This window comes from Staurois parvus, unplaced genomic scaffold (genome assembly GCF_062004578.1).
Source record: "Staurois parvus isolate SC_StPar_1 unplaced genomic scaffold, SC_StPar_1.0 ptg000135l, whole genome shotgun sequence".
NCBI classification, from domain to species: Eukaryota; Metazoa; Chordata; class Amphibia; order Anura; family Ranidae; genus Staurois; species Staurois parvus.
In genome coordinates, this window is record NW_028317931.1 from 6,260,884 (window position 1) to 6,282,444 (window position 21,561).

At 42.9% G+C, this 21,561-nt stretch overlaps 1 protein-coding gene and 1 long non-coding RNA gene across 2 annotated transcripts in view; one reads left to right on the forward strand and one right to left on the reverse strand.

The window, feature by feature from the left end:
- The window catches only part of LOC149466009 (uncharacterized), a 119,252-nt gene that overhangs the window by 28,986 nt on the left and 68,705 nt on the right, over positions 1-21,561 (reverse strand). The window lies entirely within an intron of this gene.
- On the forward strand, positions 1,062-14,750 carry LOC149466010 (nicotinamide N-methyltransferase-like). The gene is made up of 3 exons (XM_089673091.1): positions 1,062-1,491; positions 8,693-8,900; positions 13,732-14,750. Exons 1-3 carry the CDS (start codon positions 1,341-1,343, stop codon positions 14,168-14,170), a joined length of 798 nt encoding a protein of 265 aa, XP_089529217.1. The 5' UTR covers positions 1,062-1,340; the 3' UTR covers positions 14,171-14,750.

Below are 21,561 nucleotides of genomic sequence, written 5' to 3' on the forward strand. Positions count from 1 at the left end.
AAGTTAAAAGGTTAAGTTACTTGCCATGTTAAGCCTTAAGGTAAGCAGATCCAAGTTGCAGAGCAGAAACGGTCTTTGATCTCCTGCTGTTATGAGGTTAAAATTAGGAGATGTCTTTAGCTTCATTCTTAGGCTTGCCAGTCTGTCTTTTAAAGTCCCCCTGCAGGGGGGGGTGGCTCTGAATACTGGCCAATAAGCTGTTTTGGGAGGGGTCAGTCGGGCGAACTCTGAATTAGAACCAACATCTGTCATAATCCATGACATAAAACATAGGGGAAAACCTGACTTGAGGAATGTTCATTTCATTCTGTCACCTTTAACAGGTTTTATGAGGTTACAATCTCTTTCAGTTCCTGGGGGAAGCTGCTTTATCTGTTTTATGATATGTGAGCCTACACATGTTCTGGGGTCAGTGCTTCGCAATTCTCTGAGGAACACTGGCCTTATCATGACTTAGGTGAGGAAGGCTACACTTTTGCAGACTGCTCGGCACCGAACTAAGGATGCCTTAACCTGTGGTTGACCCATAACCAGCCCACCATCTGTCACTGTGCCTCTCAGGAAGGGAGGGGGGAAGGAGAATAAAGGATTGAGGAATACTTCTAATAAAAAAGGGGAACTCCGCGTCCAACTCTGATGAGCAAGTTTGCTACACTCCTCTCCCCCAGACTGACAATGCTGCTGTCCAAAAGTGTCTCTGTTGCTCCTTCACACAGAGTGGGGGCACTCTAGTACAGGAGGTATGTTACTGGCCAGATCATCAGGTGAAAACAGAGGTAAAAAAGCCAAAGAAAAGAAAATGAATGCAGCCACCATATCTAATGATTAGTAGGATGCAATATATAACATTTTGATTTTGTGTTTAATACCACTTTAAACAAGCTTGGCACACAGCACGGCATGTATAAATAGCTGTTCTGCATTCTGATCCTGGCTGCTTCTCCAGCTGCATTGTTCACCAGGACAGACCCACCAGATTCATCGGATAGAGGAATCAAAGCAGAGCCTCACATAGGGTGATACCATTTTGTTAGAATATTTTATTAAAACACAAGTTGCACAAATATCATGGCTGACTGGCTCACATGAACAAAAGCATGGCTCTGCATTCCTGGCTACCTTCCACAGTTCTCCCCAAACTGTTCGGCCCTTCCTGACTCCTCCCCAGTGCATATCAAGGCGATGGAATGATAGATTCGAGAAGCATGTTTGTCCTGATTTGTCTTTTCATACAGCTCACAGTGCCTTTTACGTAACTTCCACACATATTGCCAAGGATTTTATTTCCCATTCAGTGACAGTCCTGCTGCAGTCTTGATTTTCCTGGAGAGTAGATCATCATGGAGACTCCATATACAACATCTCAAACCTACATTGATGAGTTTGAACCTTTAGATTATTGCAAATCCTACTATGACCCCAAAGAAGAAACATATGCTAGAGAATGGATTGATTTTACATTGCAGAATTTTCATGAAACGTTCACTTCAGGTAAACAAATGACTTATTTTTGAGCTTTATTGCTGCAGGGAATATGATACAGAACAGCTGCAGTCTAAACTCAGAAACATGATTGATGTATTCATGTTGTTTTTGTTTTTTACAATTTTTAGAAATCATATAAATGAATTTATATTTGAGCTATCATTATCTATGCATGCGTTAATCTATGTGTATAGTGTCTGTACATATTCCAATCTTTACATTTTGGCCAGGGGCAGACTGACCGTTTGGAAACTCGAGCACTGCCCGAGAGCCCGTGGTCAGTAGGGGGCAGGGGCGGACTGACAACTCATGGGGCCCCCGGGCAATAGGGGATCATGGGGCCCCTGTGTCCTTGCCCAAACTCAAAAAAGCCTATGAAAAAGGTACCAGGGGCATCTCATGGGGCCCCCTACTTGGGCAGTGCCCGAGTTTCCAAATGGTCAGTCCGCCCCTGGTAGGGGGCCCCATGAGTTGTCAGTCCGCCCCTGATCTGGTTACATCTGACAAATGGCCTCCCCAAACAGGATATTGCACTGAACCTGTAGATAAACAAGGGAACCAGAACCTTCACTGGAAGAAGTGGAAGAGGGGGATTGATAATGAAGTTGGCAGTGCCTCCACCCAGGAAACGGCCTCTGTGAACAGAGGAGATTCCTTTCCTGGAAAACTAACCAGTAATCTAATCAAAGTAATTGAGGGCAGAGGAACTACTGCAACCAGCATGTAACATATAGATACACACCAATATAGAAATAATACAAGCTTTATATAGGAAAAGATTAAGAATTGTACATACAGTACACAAACACAATCCACAAACAGGTATGTTCAGCAAAGGTTAATCAAGAGCCCTGGTGGAATTGTGTACATACTGTACACCCTGGTATGTATATATAATTTAATAGAGATACCTCCAGATAAATGTTGCAGCAGACCAATTGCAGGGGCCCCTGAGGAGGAGCAGTGTTTGTCTTGATGACCAGAACTGCAGTGATTCAGTGATTCAGTCATTGTCCAACAAGCCTGGAATGCAGCTTTTTGCCAGCAGAAACCGTGGTGTGGCGCTGGAACTCAGGGTCAGACTATTTACTTTGTGCTTGGTCCCTAGTTACCTCTAATCTGTCATGCAACTGGACTTCTAACCACCAAAAGTGGCAGTCGGATGCCTAACCTGGTTCTAACCTATGCTGGTTGTTGAGTCCTAAGCTAATACTAGCTAAGGGATCCCAGACCAGAAAGGACAGGTTAACTAAAATAACAGGAGTTGCATATAAACCCTATTGCAATAAATAAGTTCACCTTCTAATATACTGAAAGGTGGGCAGCTGAAATAAACTATTCGAACATGAGAATACTTTCCTAAAAGTCTCTGCTTCTGGTCTGGGTGAAACTACATCAGCAGCAGCAGTGTATACAAAGTCTCTGTCTCTCTCTCCATTTTCTTCTTCTGGGGTCTCTGACCGAGACACAAAGATAGGAAGTGATGTACATAAATAATCACTGTGAGCCACTTACAGAATGTCAGGGATTTCAGGGCTTGCCGCGGCGCACAGGTCTGCGCATGCGCAGATTGCCTAGGCGCACCAATGTGCAGGCACTAGGACCTGGGCGTCCGCGACATCAATTGCGGCCGCGCATGCGCACTCGACAAGTAAGTGCACTCCTGTGACCCACATGAGAAGTATGGCCAAAAGAGCTTTGGCGGTATTTCTCTTTTAACAGACCAAACTTTCCAGACAAAGTTAGAGGATTCCGACAAACCAATAACCACTGACAAGGGTGTTAATAATGATCAGCTTTTATTAATTTATGTAAAACCTTTATCCTAAAAGCAAAAATAAAATTGATATTGCTGCTCTTAAGAGGAGTCTGCTTTAGCCAAATTGGATACACCCAAAGACAGATATATACATTGCTGGAACAAGGTCATCCAGCACCTGGGGCAAAGATGCCAAACTGCCCTCCATCCCCCCTGCATTCATGATTTGTAAGTTTATGGGATCCTACGCCCAGCAGTCACTTGCTTGTCAAAATCACTGTGCAGCTCAGTTTTAACATTGGGCAACTGCTTGTGTTGATGGCTCTCCACTCTTGGCTCTCTCCTGGACATTTCTGCGTTCGGCAGTGCAGGCTGTGCTCTCTCTCCCACCTACTCCTGCCAGTACAGCTCCCATGCTTGTTATTACAGAAGCGCTGCACTGGCAGAAAAGAGGAGGGAGAGTAAGAACACAGCCCGCACTGAGTCCTGGCTCTCTCCTCCTTTCCATGCTGCTCCCAGTACTGGGCTGACAGAAGTAGTGATGTATAGATTGTAACTACTCCTGTCAGCCTTGTAAGAGAAGGAAAATGACCCCATCCCTATAGTAAACCATTGCGCCCAGGGAAGCCACCCCTTGTTCCAGCCCTGGATATGTGTTTCTGGCTGGATCACCAGGTGAAATAAAGGAAAAAACAAAAACAAAAAAATGAATGCAGCCACCACATCTAAGAATTGATAATCTGCAATATATTGCATTTTGATTTTTTGGATTTAATACCGCTTTACACTTTGGAAACTAAGAACATCCTGTGAGCAGGGGCGGACTGACCATTTGGAAACTCGGGCACTGCCCGAGGGCCCGGGGTCAGTAGGGGGTCCCATGAGATGCCCCTGGTACCTTTTTCATAGGCTTTTTTGAGTTTGGGCAAGGACACAGGGGCCCCATGATCCCCTATTGCCCGGGGGCCCCATGAGTTGTCAGTCCGTCCCTGCCTGTGAGTGTAGGGCATCTGTGTCAGCACAGCCCCCTGCACCCGCAGTGTAATATGCAGAGAATGATGCTGAGGTCATGACACTAGCACCACTTTCTGCATCATCGAGGACCGCCCAGCGCTGGAGAAAAGGCAAAAATTAAGCAGACTCTGTTCATAACATATTGCTGGAAAATGGAGGGGAATGATTCAGTGATTAGCTGAACCTGGAGTAAGCCTTTAGATTTAGCATGCCTAAGCCTAGGAGATGTAGCAGGAGCGCTGTCAGCACAGAACACTGCACACTCACACTTTGGCTATCATATTTTGGCAGCCAGTCCGCCAACAATTTTCCACCTGGATATTATTCCACCTTTAATTATTCAAACAAAGGAAGTCACATGGCAGGGGGCCAACAGGCTCATTCAGAACAAAACTAATTTGGAAAATGTATGGCCAGCTTGTAAGCAGGGATTAATATCCCTTTTAGTAAGGTCCCTTCCCTGGGTAGAGCTGGTGGGTGGAGTTGTATATTCCTATATATTCTGCAGTGGGAGGAGTCTATGACAGAGGAGTAAGGGGGATAGGCTACTCCTGGTATACAGCATATAAACCTGTAATCTAAGGAAGAGAACTCTTCGGGGTAGGCCAATACAAACTTTGGAGGAGTACCCACCTAAGGTGGACCTCTTTGAAGAGTATGGAAGAGATGGCTGGACATTCGATGTTATTATGCATTCATACTGTGGTGAAGTTGGTGAAGTTATGATGCTGGACTTAAAGCTGTGTAAATGAAGGATAGATGTACAGAACTTCTGTTGTATCGTTGTAACCTCAGAAAAACGTAAGGTCTCTGCTCAAGCTCCATCCAGTGTTTCCTGAAATGGGTGCTGGCTGGGCAGGAGTCCGTCTAGCTCCTGACCTTAGTTGCATTGCTGCCACAGTAAAGATTTCCTCAAAAGGCTGTACATGTGGACATCCTTTTATTTTGGAGGTGGGCCAAAAGCCAGAAGGATGTTAGTAACTAAGATGGTAGAGTTTTTACCCTATTGCAGGTGTGTTTTTACCCAAGCTAATCCCCAACATGAAGAAGATGGGTATGCCACTGGCCATCTAGGAAGGAGCTGGTGGCAACCCACATGGAAGAAAAATATATTTTAAATATACTTTAAAAATATTCTTCCCAAATATATCGACATATATTTGAAATACTGCAATTTTGGCCGTATTCAATATATTTATAAAAATATATATTTTTAATATACAGGTGAAACTCGAAAAATTAGAATATCGTACAAAAGTTCATTTTTTTTAGTAATGCAACTTAAAAGGTGAAACTAATATATGAGATAGACTCATTACATGCAAAGCAAGATAGTTCAAGCCGTGATTTGTCATCATTGTGATGATTATGACTTACAGCTCATGAAAATTCCAAATCCACAATCTCAGAAAATTAGAATATTAGATGCAATCAATAATACAAGGATTGTACATAGAACAATATCGGACCTCTGAAAAGTATAAGCATGCATATGTACTCAGTACTTGGTGTGGGCCCCTTTTGCAGCAATTACTGCCTCAATGTGGCGTGGCATGGAAGCTATCAGCCTGTGGCACTGCTGAGGTGTTATGGAAGACCAGGATGCTTCAATAGCAGCCTTCAGCTCTTCTGCATTGTTCAGTCTCATGTCTCTCATCTTTTTCTTGGCAATGCCCCATAGATTCTCTATAGGGTTCAGGTCAGGCGAGTTTGCTGGCCAATCAAGCACAGTAATCCCACGGTCATTGGACCAGGTTTTGGTGCTTTTGGCAGTGTGGGCAGGTGCCAAGTCCTACTGGAAAATGAAGTCCGCATCCCCATAAAGCTCGTCTGCGGAAGGAAGCATGAAGTGCTCCAAAATCTCCTGGTAGACGGCTGCGTTGACCCTGGACTTAATGAAGCACAGTGGACCAACACCAGCAGATGTCATGGCTCCCCAAATCAACACAGACTGTGGAAACCTCACACTGGACTTCAAGCATCTTGCAGTGTGTGCCTCTCCATTCTTCCTCCATACTCTGGGTCCTTGGTTTCCAAATGAGATGCAAAAGTTGCTCTCATCAGAAAAGAGGACTTTGGACCACTGAGCAACAGACCAGGTCTGTTTTTCTTTAGCCCAGGTAAGACGCTTCTGACGTTGTTTGTTCAGGAGTGGCTTGAGAAGAGGAATACGACATTTGAAGCCCATGTCCAGGATCCGTCTGTGTGTGGTGGCTCTTGATGCACTGACTCCAGCCTCAGTCCACTCCTTGTAAAAGTCCCCAACACTTTTGAATGGCCTTTTCCTGACAATCCTCTCCAGGCTGAGGTCATCCCTGCTGCTTGTGCACCTTTTTCTTCCACACTTTTCCCTTCCACATAACTTTCTGTTAATGTGCTTTGATACAGCACTGTGGGAACATCCAACTTTTTTTGCAATTACCTTTTGAGGCTTTCCCTCCTTATGGAGGGTGTCAAAGATGGTTTTCTGCACAACTGTCAGGTCATTAGTCTTTCCCATAATTGTGATTCCTACTGAACCAGACTGAGAGACCATTTAAAGGCTCAGAAACCTTTTGCAGGTGTTATGGCTTAATTAGCTGATTAGAGTGGGACACTTTGAGCCTAGTATATTGCACCTTTTCACAATATTCTAATTTTCTGAGATTGTGGATTTGGGGTTTTCATGAGCTGTAAGCCATAATCATCACAATTATGACACATCACGGCTTGAACTATCTTGCTTTGCATGTATTGAGTCTATCACCTTTTAAGTTGCATTACTGAAATAAATGAACATTTGCACGATATTCTAATTTTTCGAGTTTCACCTGTGTATCTATCTATCTATCTATCTATCTATCTATCTATCTATCTATCTATCTATTATCTATCTATCTATCTATCTATCTATCTATCTATCTATCTATCTATCTATCTATCTATCTATATATATATATATATATATATATAGAGAGAGAGAGATAGATAGATAGATAGATAGATAGATAGATAGATAGATAGATAGATAGATAGATAGATATACTGTATGTTGAAATGTGTTCTTTATATATTACAAAATATATGAAAAATATTTTTTAAATATACTTTTTTTAAATATATTCTGCAGATTTTTTTACCATATAAAACAGTCATTTTAACATATATTTTTACATATTTACATATATTTGAAAATGCATTCCAAAATTGTAGATTAAATGTATTTTTAAAGACATACAGTATATTTGAAAATGTATTTTTAAATTTTTGAAAATATTTTTCATTTATTTTGCAATATATAAAAAATGCATTTCAACGTACAATATATACATATATATATATAGACTGCTATATATTTGATATATTATCGAATTTGAATAGGAAGGATTCTATATATTTTCAGATGCTAGTCCAACCCACTAGCAGAAATGGCATGAGCTGATTGGACAATATCGACTGCCAGCATGCGCATCCGAATTAACGAATGGAATGAATTTTAGATCCATATGTTAGCTGAAGCTGAATTTCGAAGGAATTTGAAAATGTTATTAATTTCCCCATAGGCCCAAACCACTATCGCATCATGTGAAGTCATCCGAATGAAACAAATGCATTTCTTAATTTCATTATAACTTTTTTTCTGATTCATTGACATGCATGACTCTATGTCCATTTGGAGATTCGTATACATCTGAACCTCCGAAAGTGAAATTTCTTTCCAAAAAACAAATCATATGGAAACAAAATGCACATGTCTATTGTTTAGTGTCACAGTAAACTGTATGCTATACATATTAGGCCAATAAAGCTGATTCTGATTCTGACATATAAAAAGCCTGCCTATTTTGATAGTAAAGAGTATGTTACCCATATATTTCATATTCCTGATCTTTGCCTTTTGTACCATGTACTTATGTTAAAAGTATCCTGTTCTCCTATTATTGCTTCCTTTGTGTGAAATCCCCCTGCTTTCCTATTTCAAACTGACCACGCTAGGTATAGGAGCACATCTCTTCCAGCATGGTCAGTTTTCTGGCTGTGCTGGGCAAACATCCTGCTTGCGTTTCAATGATCAGGCTTGTGGTGACACGCCCCCCTGCACTGCCATTCACTAGGAAGATCAGTATTTGCTGTTTCTCCTCCCCATCTCTCCAAGCCTCTGTAGCTGAGTACAGAGACTATGTACACTTATTAAAATAGAGAAAAAATGTTGAATGTTTTTTTTTAATATGTACAGTTTTGCTTTTGATTTTTTTTTTAAATTGAATGGGTTGTTTTACAAGGGGAGGGATCACATATGCATTAAGATTGTCAGTTTACTACACAAGCCCTACCTGACTACAATGCAGATACAATTATTGTATCTACACAGTGTTATCAGAATAAATGAGATTTTGTTTTGTCTCATCTACACTTCTAAAGGAAAGCTCCATTGTTTGTTTTTTGTCCCCTAAGGTGGTGTTAAAGGAGACCTACTAATTGACTTTGGAACTGGACCCACACTTTATCAACTTTTCTCTGCATGTGGAGCTTTCAACAATATCATCACTTCTGACTTTGTTGAGAAAAACCGAGCAGAGGTAGAGAAGTGGCTAAGGAAGGATCCCGATGCATTTGACTGGTCTCCAATTGTCAAGATGGTGTGTGAGCTGGAAGGTAACAGGTAAGTTACAAGTGTGTGGTAGGCATGCCTAAGATATTGTACCTGCATAAAATCTAATCCTCTCTCTGACTCATTTGTATGTGTAGTACCCTCCTATTTAGCTAGGGGGAGCTCTAGTTCAATTGTCAGCAAGGAGAGCTGAGTGGCAGCCTGGGTGTGGTAGCTAGCAGGGTCAAATTTGGGTCAGAGCTGAGAGGCCTTGCAGACCAGCCTTCTGGAATTCCCCCCTGTTCTAGAACTTTAGAGAAAGGTCTAGAATCAATGGTTGGATTTGAGGAGTGGCTGGTCTGTACTCTTAGAGGACCCTGGCCTAACCCCAACAGGAGACTTGGCAAAGGGCCAGGACAACCTTTAAGAATAACTGAGCCTGCTCAGCTGAAGGAGAGTTGAAGGATTGTTGGAGAGTGGAAAATAGAGAGGATGTAAGACTGAAGGCAGGAGCCTGTGAGGGGGCCCAGATGGAGAGAGGCTCACCTACAAGCAGAGAACCTTGGAAGGAGGAAAGCTCAGGACTGCACTGGACCCTGAGAGAGTACCACCTGTGAGGCAGGGAAGGAGCGGCCCAGCTAAAAGGCATGATAACAGCAACCAACCGACCGACCAGCAACACAAGAGAAGGACTGAGTGAGTAGACCTGCATCCCCTGGGCCAGATAGGGGAAGAATCACTCTGGTGAGAAACTACATTAGCCACCACCCAGGACTGTCTTATTTCTTGAAGTGGTAGGCACTGGATCTGGTGGCAGGTTATAGTCGTTGTCACAAGTTAGCCTGCAGCCTCCTGTTGCTTTGTCTTGCCTCCTTGCTGTTTGTGTTTCCTTCACATGTGTGTCTCTCTCTGTTCACCTATGGGTGTCATCTGCTATTCCCTGGGTTTTATGTTCTTCCCTTTCATCACTTCCTGGCCCGCCTCCTTGTCTGCCTGTCTATTTAAGACATGCTCAGTCTGTCCCACATTGCCTGAGCAACGGTTGTTGTCTGTGCTCCCCAGTGTTCTTCCAAGTATCTGGTCTAGTGTTTCTGTGTACTGACCCCGGCGGTGTCCCTGACTTCTCTCCTACATTGTCTACCTGTGTACTGACCCCGGCTTTGTTCCTGACCTCGCTTGTCTTCCGCCTGTCCCGACTTCGGCTTGTCTTCTGTATCTCCTAGTCTACTCCCATTGCACCCTGCTCCCGCTAGCGGTCTCTTCTACCACAGCTGGGTGTACCTGGGGGCTGCGACCAGGTTCCAGCCTGCTCCAATCCATCCCCACCATCAGGGGCTCTGGTTAACAAGCAGGCTGGGGCTTAGACTCCGCGCCCTGAGGAACCCCAAGCTGTGGATTAAGAGCTCACCACCACAGATGCTGACAGTAGTAGTAAGAAATAAACAGCTAAATTTAAAAATATTTTTTTCTTAATTATTTTGAGCAATTTTCCTTTAATAATAAAAAAAAAAATCAGGAGATATCCATTGCCATTCACCACCAAATGAAAGCCCAATTTGTCCTGAAACAAAAAAAAGGTATATTCGACCTGGATGCACAAAGTAGTTGTGATGATATGTATGGTTTTACTAACATAATTGTAAAATTGTGCTTAGGCATTAAGATTTTTTTTCCCTTAGGCTCGAAAGGTTTAAAGTCAAATTTTGAAAATCTGCCAACAGATAGGGTTTTTATAACATAACAGACCTTAGTGTCCTCTTCTGCCATAAATGCCTCTCCTGGCCTGTCAGTAGTAATGTAATCTGAGCCATACACAAGCTACTGAGACCACATTTATGGCACCCACTCTGTGCTGTGGTGATGTGAATCCTGGGTGCATGCGCTGAAGTGATATCATCATAGCTTGGCTTTGCAAGCGGCGGAGAGAAAATGAACCTGGAAGGAAGGCATGCAAAGATGCCTGGAGCAGTGACAGCATAGCACTAGCTGGCTGGTTTGACATGTGCTAATATGAGCTGCAAACTAGCACATTATGGGATAAACCTGGGACCAAAAAAAAAAAAGAAAACGTTTATCATGGTTTAATAGATTTCACCCCCTTAATAACCAGGGCATGTTTTGCTATTCAGAACTGTGCTGAACTGGCAGCACTGTATTTTAACTGGCAATTACTCAGTCATACAACACTGTACCCAGATGAAAGGTACCGTATTTTTCGCTCCATAAGACGCACCTGACCATAAGACGCACCTAGGTTTTAGAGGTGAAAAACAAGAAAAAAAAATATTCTGAACCAATGGACTGCAGACATAGTACAGGGGATGACCAGAGACTGCGGACACAGTACAGGAGATGACAAGAGACTGCAGACATAGTACAGGGGATGACCAGAGACTGCGGACAGTACAGGAGATGACCAGAGACTGCAGACATAGTACAGGAGATGAGCAGAGACTGCGGACAAAGTACAGGGGATGACCAAGAGACTGCGGACATAGTACAGGAGATGACCAGAGACTGCAGAAACAGTACAGGAGATGACCAGAGACTGCGGACACAGTACAGGAGATGACCAGAGACTGCGGACACAGTACAGGAGATGACCAGGGACTGCGGACACAGTGCAGGAGATGACCAGAGACTGCGGACACAGTGCAGGAGATGACCAGAGACTGCGGACACAGTGCAGGGAATGACCAGAGACTGCGGACAGTGCAGGGGATGACCAGAGACTGCGGACAGTGCAGGGAATGACCAGAGACTGCGGACAGTGCAGGGAATGACCAGAGACTGCGGACAGTGCAGGGAATGACCAGAGACTACGGACAGTACAGGGAATGACCAGAGACTGCGGACAGTACAGGGAATGACCAGAGACTGCGGACAGTACAGGGGATGACCAGAGACTGCGGACAGTACAGGGAATGACCAGAGACTGCGGACAGTACAGGGGATGACCAGAGACTGCGGACAGTGCAGGGAATGACCAGAGACTGCTGACCTTTGGGGAGGGAGGGGGAGCGGGTACCTGAATTTGACAGGTACCCGCTCCCACTTCCGCGGAGTTGCCTTCCCTCTTCTTCCCGGGCCGGCTTCTGTGACAGCCGGGTGCCCACTGCGCAGGTGCAAGAAGCGCTTCGCTTTGTGAATGGCCCGGCGCCTTCTGTGACCTTTCATGTGTCCCAGAAGACACCGGATCATTCACAAAGCGCAGCACATGCGCAGTGGGCACCCGGCTGTCACAGAAGCCAGCGCGGGAAGACTGTGCAGCGCTGGAGCGAGGAACAGGTAAGGCCCTGCAGGGGAGAACAGCTGAGCGGCCGGCCCGGTATTCTGACATGGTGGCGGCAGAAATACCGGACCGGCCGCTTTACATTCGCTCCATAAGACGCACTGACATTTTCCCCCCTTTTTGGGGGGGAAAAAAGTGCGTCTTATGGTGCGAAAAATACGGTATATATTTTTTTTCACATAAATAGAACTTTCTATTGGTGGTATTTGATAATCACCGTTTTTTATTCCTTATTACATAACAAAAAAAAATTCAAACATTTAAAAAATATATATATATACATATATATATATATTACACTTTATGTTATAAAACACATCTAATAAAATCAAATTTCTTTATATATTTAGGACAAAATGTATTCTGCTACATTTCTTTGGTAAAAAAATCCCAATAGGAGTATATTAATTTGTTTGTGTGAAAATTATAGCGTCTACAAACTATGGTATATATAATGGAATTTACGCAGCTATAGATGCTATATTAGTAATAGCCGTGATCAGCGACTTATAGTGTGACTGTGATAGTGTGGCAGGCAATCTGGTGCTAACAGACACTGTCTGGAAGGTATACTGATTGACTAACTGACACTGACATTGCTAGTGATGCTAATAAAGTGATCACATATAATACTGTACACTTTACTGATGACACTGGCAGAGAAGGGATTAACATCAAGAAGCAATCAAGGGGTTAACTGTGTGCCTAACAAGTGTGCAACATTAACAATGTGTGTAATGTGTCCTGCTTTTTCTCACAGATCTAGCTGTTTTTCTCCATGAACTCAGATTTGATATCAGGGAGAAGAAACAGTCAGATTGCTGTCTGTGTACAGTGTTCTGTGTGTTTGTAAATACAGAACCGATCAGCAGATATACAGCCAAAATCATTGGCTGAAACCTGCCGACAAACTCATGCTGTGTCCAATCACCCTGACTGGCAGCCTGTGAACTGGAGAGCAAATGTTAGACCTGGTGTGCTTGGCTGAGAGTCTGAAGGAACTTGGATTGGAATGTATTTGCTGATGGGCTCCACCTGTGGAAGATGGCATAGAGAGGAATCACTTTATCACAGAAGAGTGTTGCATGGAAGATGGTAGGCAACAGCTGTCTTTGGACATTGAGGGTAGGACCCTTGCCTAAGACTCCAGAATTGCTTTAGGTGTTGAATGCCAGAAATTGCTGCAAGGACTGGGACTGCTCATAAAGAGTCTCAGATTATTCGGCTACCCCCACCTCCAACAAAAGCTGCTGTTAGAGGACTTTTGAAGAGACTGTCCCTCTGTATGTGATTGGCGCTTTGGAGTATCCTGCACCCTCACCCCCTCTTTTCTGTTTGACGTACTACAATAAATTTATAAAAAGGCATGAACTGGACCGAGCCTGTGTTTGTCAATGTGCTTGGAGCTGGTGTCTGGACCTGGCAACCTCTGAGCTGGTAAGGGAGATCAGAGGCCCCTTTGGGGGAGAGAGCTACATACACTAGATATGGTTTATAGATGAATGTGTTGGGATCTTCTGTAGTAGACACATGAGGGTGATTTGATATGCTGTCATTTAATGTTTGCAATCATAACAGTGAAAAAAAATAATCTATAGTGTCCTCTTTCAGTGACAGTGAAAGCTGTAAGAAGAAGGAAGAAAAATTGAGGAGAACAGTGACAAAAGTTCTGCAATGTGATGCTCTGAAGAAGAACCCATTTGACCCAGTGGAGATGCCACAAGCTGATTGTCTTATTAGTTGCCTCTGTTTAGAAACACCCTGCAAAGATTTAGAAACTTTCACCAATGCTTTGAAAAATCTTAAGGACCTCATTAAACCAGGAGGTCACATAGTAATTCAGAGTGTGCTTAACTGTTCCTACTACCTTGTTGGACGAAAAAAATTCTTCTGTCTGGCCATTACCAAGGAAGAACTTGAGAAGGCATATAGGGAGGTTGGCTATGAAATAGTGAAACTAAAGTGCTGTCCAATTATTGAAAAGCAAAACTTGGACTTGACTGATGAGAACGGCTATTACTTCATCCATGCCCGTAAGCCGTGCTCATAGGGAAAATGACCTTATGAAGTACATATATCCAGGTCCTAAGCAGTAATTGCTCCTGTTGCTTTCCAAATGTATGATATAGTCAGCAAAGCTAGGGAAACGTCATAGATCAATTAATTGCTTTGACAAGTTTAAATTTATTAAAATATATTTTTTATTCCATGAATATTAGTAAACAAACGATGAAAAGTAATAAAACAGCTCCAGGTTGGCCCATACTTGCCTGCAATCCACAGCTAGGTGCCCATCCAGCTCACCATTGAGAAATATGTATCAGCCAAACAACACATGTAGACACAAGCAAGAATTAGATGGAAACCTCTTTATTGTGTTAAAATGGGGTACACATAAGGCAGCAGGATTCTAGTGCGTTTCACGCTGAATAACTCATCAATTTGGTATATCAGTTCAACATCTAACAGCATCCGTATCCACACATAATTATACATACGGAAACAAATGCACTGGGACTTTATGAAATACCACACTAGCCCATGATTATTTCTAAAAGAATTGATGTTTTCTTATATTGAATATAAATTTTAAAAATTGTAGTTCATAATAAAATATGTCAACAATTTCACTGGTTGCGTTGTGCTTTTTTTCCAGTATTGACATCACTTCTCCATGTACATACAGACGGATACGTTTAAAATGTTGTTACCATCAGATCTGACCTGTACTTACAGATGAATCCTGACCAATGGTTGTTTTTGCTACTTAAAAAACGATAACACATAAAACATGGAAAAACATGAGAAAACATAAATGTAATACTTTTTTACACCTGCAATCCCATAATTTCAATAATTTTAATGTGAAATGTGGGGTTCCCAATCAGCAATACATAGCAACGTATAGTATATTAAGTCTTCCTGGTTTCTCTACAGCACTACAGTATATCTCAAGTTTCTTATCATTCCTTGAGGGGCCCAGGAAGGTAGTAATTATTAGACATTTGGGTTATACTGCTGCCTTCAGGAGGTTTGGACATTGGTAAACAAAAAAAGTTAAGCCAACCCCCAAAGAACTTCTCCAACTTTCATGCCACAATTATTTGCTAGTGACCGAGGAGGTTGACCATGTTTTTTCCATGCACTGAGAAACACTCTTACTATAATTTACATTTCTTCATGTCATTTTTTTTCATTTATAATAAGACAATCATAATTTTTTTCCTTTGGCAACTTTAATGAAAACTTGTGGATCAGTATTTCCTCAGCAGCAGCTTTGGAATCTGCACCCAGACCCCACTGGACTGACGATTGTGGAGTTGGCAAGCAATTTGGCCTGCAGGCACTTGGCTTTGCCTTGAGGAGCTGTCCAGAGCTCTGTATATTATGTTAATTATTCCAGCCTCAGAGCTGTAGCACAGCCTCTTGTGTTACCCAGTCTATGAAGACTGAATTTATGAGTAAAGCTATTCGGTTTGTTTCATGTCCTTGACACCCTGATTTGTGACCTTGGAAACAATGTCCCCCTAGGATTAAGCTGGAGACACTGCAAAGGATGAAGGAGGCCTGACACTCACTAATTTGCATTTCTATCATTTGGCAGTGCAAACCCAACTCATTATGGGCCTCCTTAATAACCTGGTAGTGGATCCTACACATATTTTATTAGAACAGACCTGAGGCCCATTACCACTGGTATCAAATTTAGAGTTTAGATTTTTGGTCAGCTTTAAATTTCAACATATTTTATTGATTCTACGAAAGGTTTGAGATGCAATTAAAACTCTAGAGCAGTGGAGATGTGTTCTCTGGAGTGACAAATAATGCTTCTCTGTCTGGCAATCCGATGGACGAGTTTGGCGGTTGCCAGGAGAACGTTACTTGCCTTACTGCATTGTGCCATGTATAAAGTTTGGTGGAGGGGGTTGTTTTTCAGGGATTGGACTTGGCCCCTTAGTTCTAGTGAAGGGAATTCTTAAGGCATCAGCATACCAAGACATTTTGGACAATTTAATGCTCCCAACTTTGTGGGAACAGTTTGGGGATGGCCCCTTCCTGTTCCAACATGATTGCTCACCAGTGCACAAAGCAAGGTCCATAGAGCCATGAATGAGCGAGTTTGGGGTGGAGGAACTTGACTGGCCTGCACAGACCTCAACCCGATAGAACACCTTTGGGATGAATTAGACTGCGAGCCAGGCCTTCTAATCCGACATCAGTGCCTGAGCTCACAAATACGCTTCTGGAAGAATGGTCAAACATTCCCATAGACACCCTCCTAAACCTTGTGGACGGCCTTCCCAGAAGAGTTGAAGCTGTTGTAGCTGCCAAGGGCAGGCCAACTCAATATTGAACCCTACGGACTAAGACTGGGGTGCCACTATGTGTGTGTAAAGGCAGGCGGCCCAATACTTTTGACAATATACTGTCACAGTGGACAACCTCTATACACAGTGCAATGGCCTGAACTGTGCAATACAGTGCTCATAATATAATGTAAAATCAAGAAAAACACAACATACATTAAATTGGAACTTCCCCCAAAAAGGGAAGTTCCACTTGTTTATATCCCCCCTTCACTGTCACATTTGGCACTTTGTGAAAAACAAGTCCCTGTTCCCACTTCCCGGTCAGATCACTGCGGCAATCTAAGCCAGAAGTTAACCCCTCCTTCCCTCACAGCCTTCTGGGACACATCACAGGTCCCAGAAGACTGCAGGACCATTCACAAAGCACAGAGTGGCTTGCGCATGCGCAGTAGGCAACTGGCTGCGAACCGCAAGGCTTTACTTATAGTTTCCCTTACTTAAGATGAAGACGCCTGCACCCAAAGCCGACTGAAGAATCAGCTCGGGGTTAAGACATCACTGGATCCCTGGACAGGTAAGTGTCCTTATATTAAAAGTCAGCAGCTACAGTACTTGTACTACTTGTTTATGTTTTGGGGGGAGCCCAGAGCTCCGCTTTAATAAATATACAAAATGTGCAACAAAGTGGATAAAAAAAAGTTACAGTAAATATTCTCTTGATACCGTATGCTGTTGACACCAAGAAATGTGATACGAGTTTAAATCATGAGCATAAATGCCCTCAAAGAGTCTTCCAAGTGTGGAGATAAAACTGCACCCAAAACACTATGAATTCCTTCACTATACAGTGAAAACATGGGGGGAGGGGGGTTACTAAAACTGCAGCACTTAGAATCTGGTGCATCTGTACATGGTAGCCAATCAGCTTCTAACTTCAGCTTGTTCACTAGGGTCGCTGGTTCAAATCTCAACCATGGCATCACCTGCCTGGAGTTTGCATGTTCTCCCTGTGTCTGTGCCCCACTCCCTGTGCGGGTTTCCTCCAGGTACCTTGGTTTAGTTATTAATCCACTTACTTATTGGCTCCACATGCCTCTGATAAAGTAGTATTAAACCCAAAAACAAACATTTATTATATTGCAGCATGCCTTCTCTTAGATGTAATGGCTGCATTTGTTTTCTTTTTTCTGTTATTTTCAACTTGTGAGCCTGCCAGTAAGTCTGTTGTTTTTCAACAGAACAAGCTGTCCTGCAGATGTAGCAATTAGAAGGTTGAGTCTAACCATTTACCACTGAAAGGGGCACTTACAATGATCAGCTTTTATTTATTTATGTGAAACCTTTATCCCAAAAGGAAAAAAACAGTTTGTTATAACTCAAAAATAAATGTAAGCTGGTGTTTGGCTTCAGTTTCTTTAGCCCGGGTTCACACTAATGCAGTGCAGCATATCGCAGGTGATTCACACAGGAACCCCACCGCATTCTTGTGCAAATCGCATGGGATAGCCCTTCTGACGAAGTCCAGAAGTGACGAAACGCGTTAGTGGAGTGACGTCAAACCGGACGTGTCGCCGTGGCCATTTTGTTGGTTATCCACACATGGTTTTCTGCATTTGTTTGTTGGAACTTGTATAGGAGCCATGTCTGGAGCTGGAATTTCTAAATTTTAAATGTAAGTGGCTAATAAAATTTTCCCTATACTTTGAATATGAGTCCTGAGACCCTTCTTGTCTTTCTGAGGACCTTGGAAAAATATCTTTGAAGAGAGAATGGAAGATCTCTGATCCATAATGCTGTTAAGCTGATTATATGCACACAGAGGGTAATAGTATTTAGTACTATTGGTGCTGGTTTTTGGTGTATGCACAGTGTTGCAGTGATCACAGAGTGCTCACAGTTTAATTTGTAGTACATATGTGCACTATATAAAAATGTATTTATTTTATAAAAGGTTTTTGGCACATTTTTAAGTGGTTGAGTTTTTGCACAGTGATTATTACTTTATATAAAGGTAATGCACTAGAGTAATTATTTTTTTATTTTTGAGGTTCTTACTGGATGGAATAGGATTCAATCCTTCCTATTGGATGAAAACGTTTGGAAATCTGGGACCTTTTTGAACACTGGACTTTTCTTTGGATTTTTTTTTTTTTTTTTTTTGGACACTTTTTTGGGATTTCTGAGATTTTATATGACACTTTAGGGTCTAATTGTATTATTATATCACAAAAAGGTTATATTATATGGTGTTTGGCTTCTGTTTCTTTAGCCCGGGTTCACACTAATGCAGTGCGGCATATCGCATGTGATTCACGCAGGAACCCCACCACATTCTTGTGCAAATCGCATGTGATGTCTGTGCGGTGCGATTTGAGCCATACATTTTGTACGGTTCAAATTGCATCGCATCCACACTAAAAAGGTCCAGGACCCTTTTTTATTTCCACACCTGATTGTGTGTGAACACCTATGTGATGCGAATTCTGGTAATAGCACTGCGTTTTGTGATCTGTTTCAGGGTGTTGTTGATTTAACATTGACACCCGTTCCAGGTCACATGGATGCTGTGAGATTGCAATGCAGTGCGGGAAACACACAGGATTCGCTGTATTTCTCACAATGCATTAGTGTGAACCAGAGCTTAAAGTGTTAGTAAACCCACAACAGTAAAATCAGTCTGTATATGCAGTAAAGCATGCTTGGTATACTCACTGTGGAACCTAAAGGGTTAATCCTGTAAAAAGGCTATTTGATCCTGACTTCTCTGCTCCTCCTCTTGTTCAAATGTCCCCCTCTTATCGACTGAACCTGTAGCCATTCTGCACATGCTCAGTTTAGTGAGTATTGCTAGAGAGGGTTTTTTTTTCTTGGGAGAGTGCATATGATCAGCACTGTCCAGACAGAGGTCAGGGGTTATGCTTCCTCCTAGAGTAGAAAGAAAACTCCTCCTACAAGCTTTAACCAGTGCTCTCCTGAAGTCACGAGACTGCCCTAACCCATATAGAAGAAAAATATATTTGAAATATATTTTAAAAATATTCTTCCCAAATATATTAACATATATTTGAAATACTACAATTTTTATATATATATATATATATACTGTATGTTGAAATGCGTTTTTATTACAAAATATATGAAAAATATTTTTAAAAATAAATTTCAAATATACTGTATGTCTTTAAAAATACAAATCTACATTTGTGGAATGCATTTACATTTATATGTAAAAATATATGTTCAAATGACTTTTTTCTGTGTTAAAAAAATCTGAAGAATATATTTAAAAAATATATATTTTTAAGAATATTTTTCATATATTTTGTAATAAAAACACAGTTCAACATACAGTGTATCTATCTATCTATCTATCTAGTTATATATTGAAATATATTGAATATGGCCAATATTGTAGTATTTCAAATATATGTCAATATATTTGGGAAGATTATTTTTAAAATATATTTCAAATATATTTTTCTTCCATGTGGGAACTACTGATGGGAAAATGTATTTAGCAGTTTATATTTACTAAAATAATTGCATTTCCATGTTGTGTGTACTGTGGGAGACCAGATATAGTGAATGCAGGGTCCGGGGAGACTAGATATAGTGAATGCAGAGTCCTGGGAGACCAGATATAGTGAATGCAGGGTCCGGGGAGAGCAGATATAGTGAATGCAGGGTCCGGGGAGAGCAGATATAGTGAATGCAGGGTCCGGGGAGACCGGATGTAGTAAATGCAGGGTCCTGGGAGACCGGATATAGTGAATGCAGGGTCTGGGGAGACCGGATATAGTGAATGCAGGGTCCGGGGAGACCGGATATAGTGAATGCAGGGTCCGGGGAGACCGGATATAGTGAATGCAGGGTCCGGGGAGACCGGATATAGTGAATGCAGGGTCCGGGGAGACCGGATATAGTGAATGCAGGGTCCGGGGAGACCGGATATAGTGAATGCAGGGTCCGAGGAGACCGGATATAGTGAATGCAGGGTCCGGGGAGACCGGATATAGTGAATGCAGGGTCCGGGGAGACCGGATATAGTGAATGCAGGATCCGGGGAGACCAGATATAGTAAATGCATGATCCGGGGAGACCAGATATAGTGAATGCGGGGTTCGGGGAGAGCAGATATAGTGAATGCGGGGTCCGGGGAGACCGGATATAGTGAATGCGGGGTCCGGGGAGACCAGATATAGTGAATGCGGGGTCCGGGGAGACCAGATATAGTGAATGCAGGGTTCGGGGACAGCAGATATAGTGAATGCAGGGTTCGGGGAGAGCAGATATAGTGAAAGCAGGGTCCGGGGAGACCAGATATAGTGAACGCAGGGTCCGGGGAGACCGGATGTAGTGAACGCAGGGTCCTGGGAGACCGGATATAGTGAATGCAGGGTCCGGGGAGACTGGATATAGTGAATGCAGGGTCCGGGGAGACCGGATATAGTAAATGCATGATCCGGGGAGACCAGATATAGTGAATGCAGGGTTCGGGGAGAGCAGATATAGTGAATGCGGGGTCCGGGGAGACCAGATATAGTGAATGCGGAGTTCGGGGAGAGCAGATATAGTGAATGCGGGGTCCAGGGAGACCGGATATAGTGAATGCGGGGTCCGGGGAGACCGGATATAGTGAATGCGGGGTCCGGGGAGACCGGATATAGTGAATGCGGGGTCCGGGGAGACCAGATATAGTGAATGCAGGGTCCGGGGAGACCGGATATAGTGAATGCGGGGTCCGGGAAGACCGGATATAGTGAATGCGGGGTCCGAGAAGACCGGATATAGTGAATGCAGGGTCCAGGGAGAGCAGATATAGTGAATGCAGAGTCCTAGGAGGCCAGATATAGTGGATGCAGGGTCCGGGGAGACCAGATATAGTGAATGCAGGGTCCTGGGAGACAAGATATAGTGAATGCAGGGTCCAGGAGACCAGATATAGTGAATGCAGGGTCCGGGGAGACCGGATCTAGTGAATGCAGGGTCCGGGGAGACCAGATATAGTGAATGCAGGGTCCAGGGTTTAGTAACACTTTAATTTACCAAAATCTAACATTTCCCTCCCCCAAGACTGACAATGCTGCTGTCCAAAGGTGTCTCTGTTTCTCCTTCATGTAGAATGTAGGCA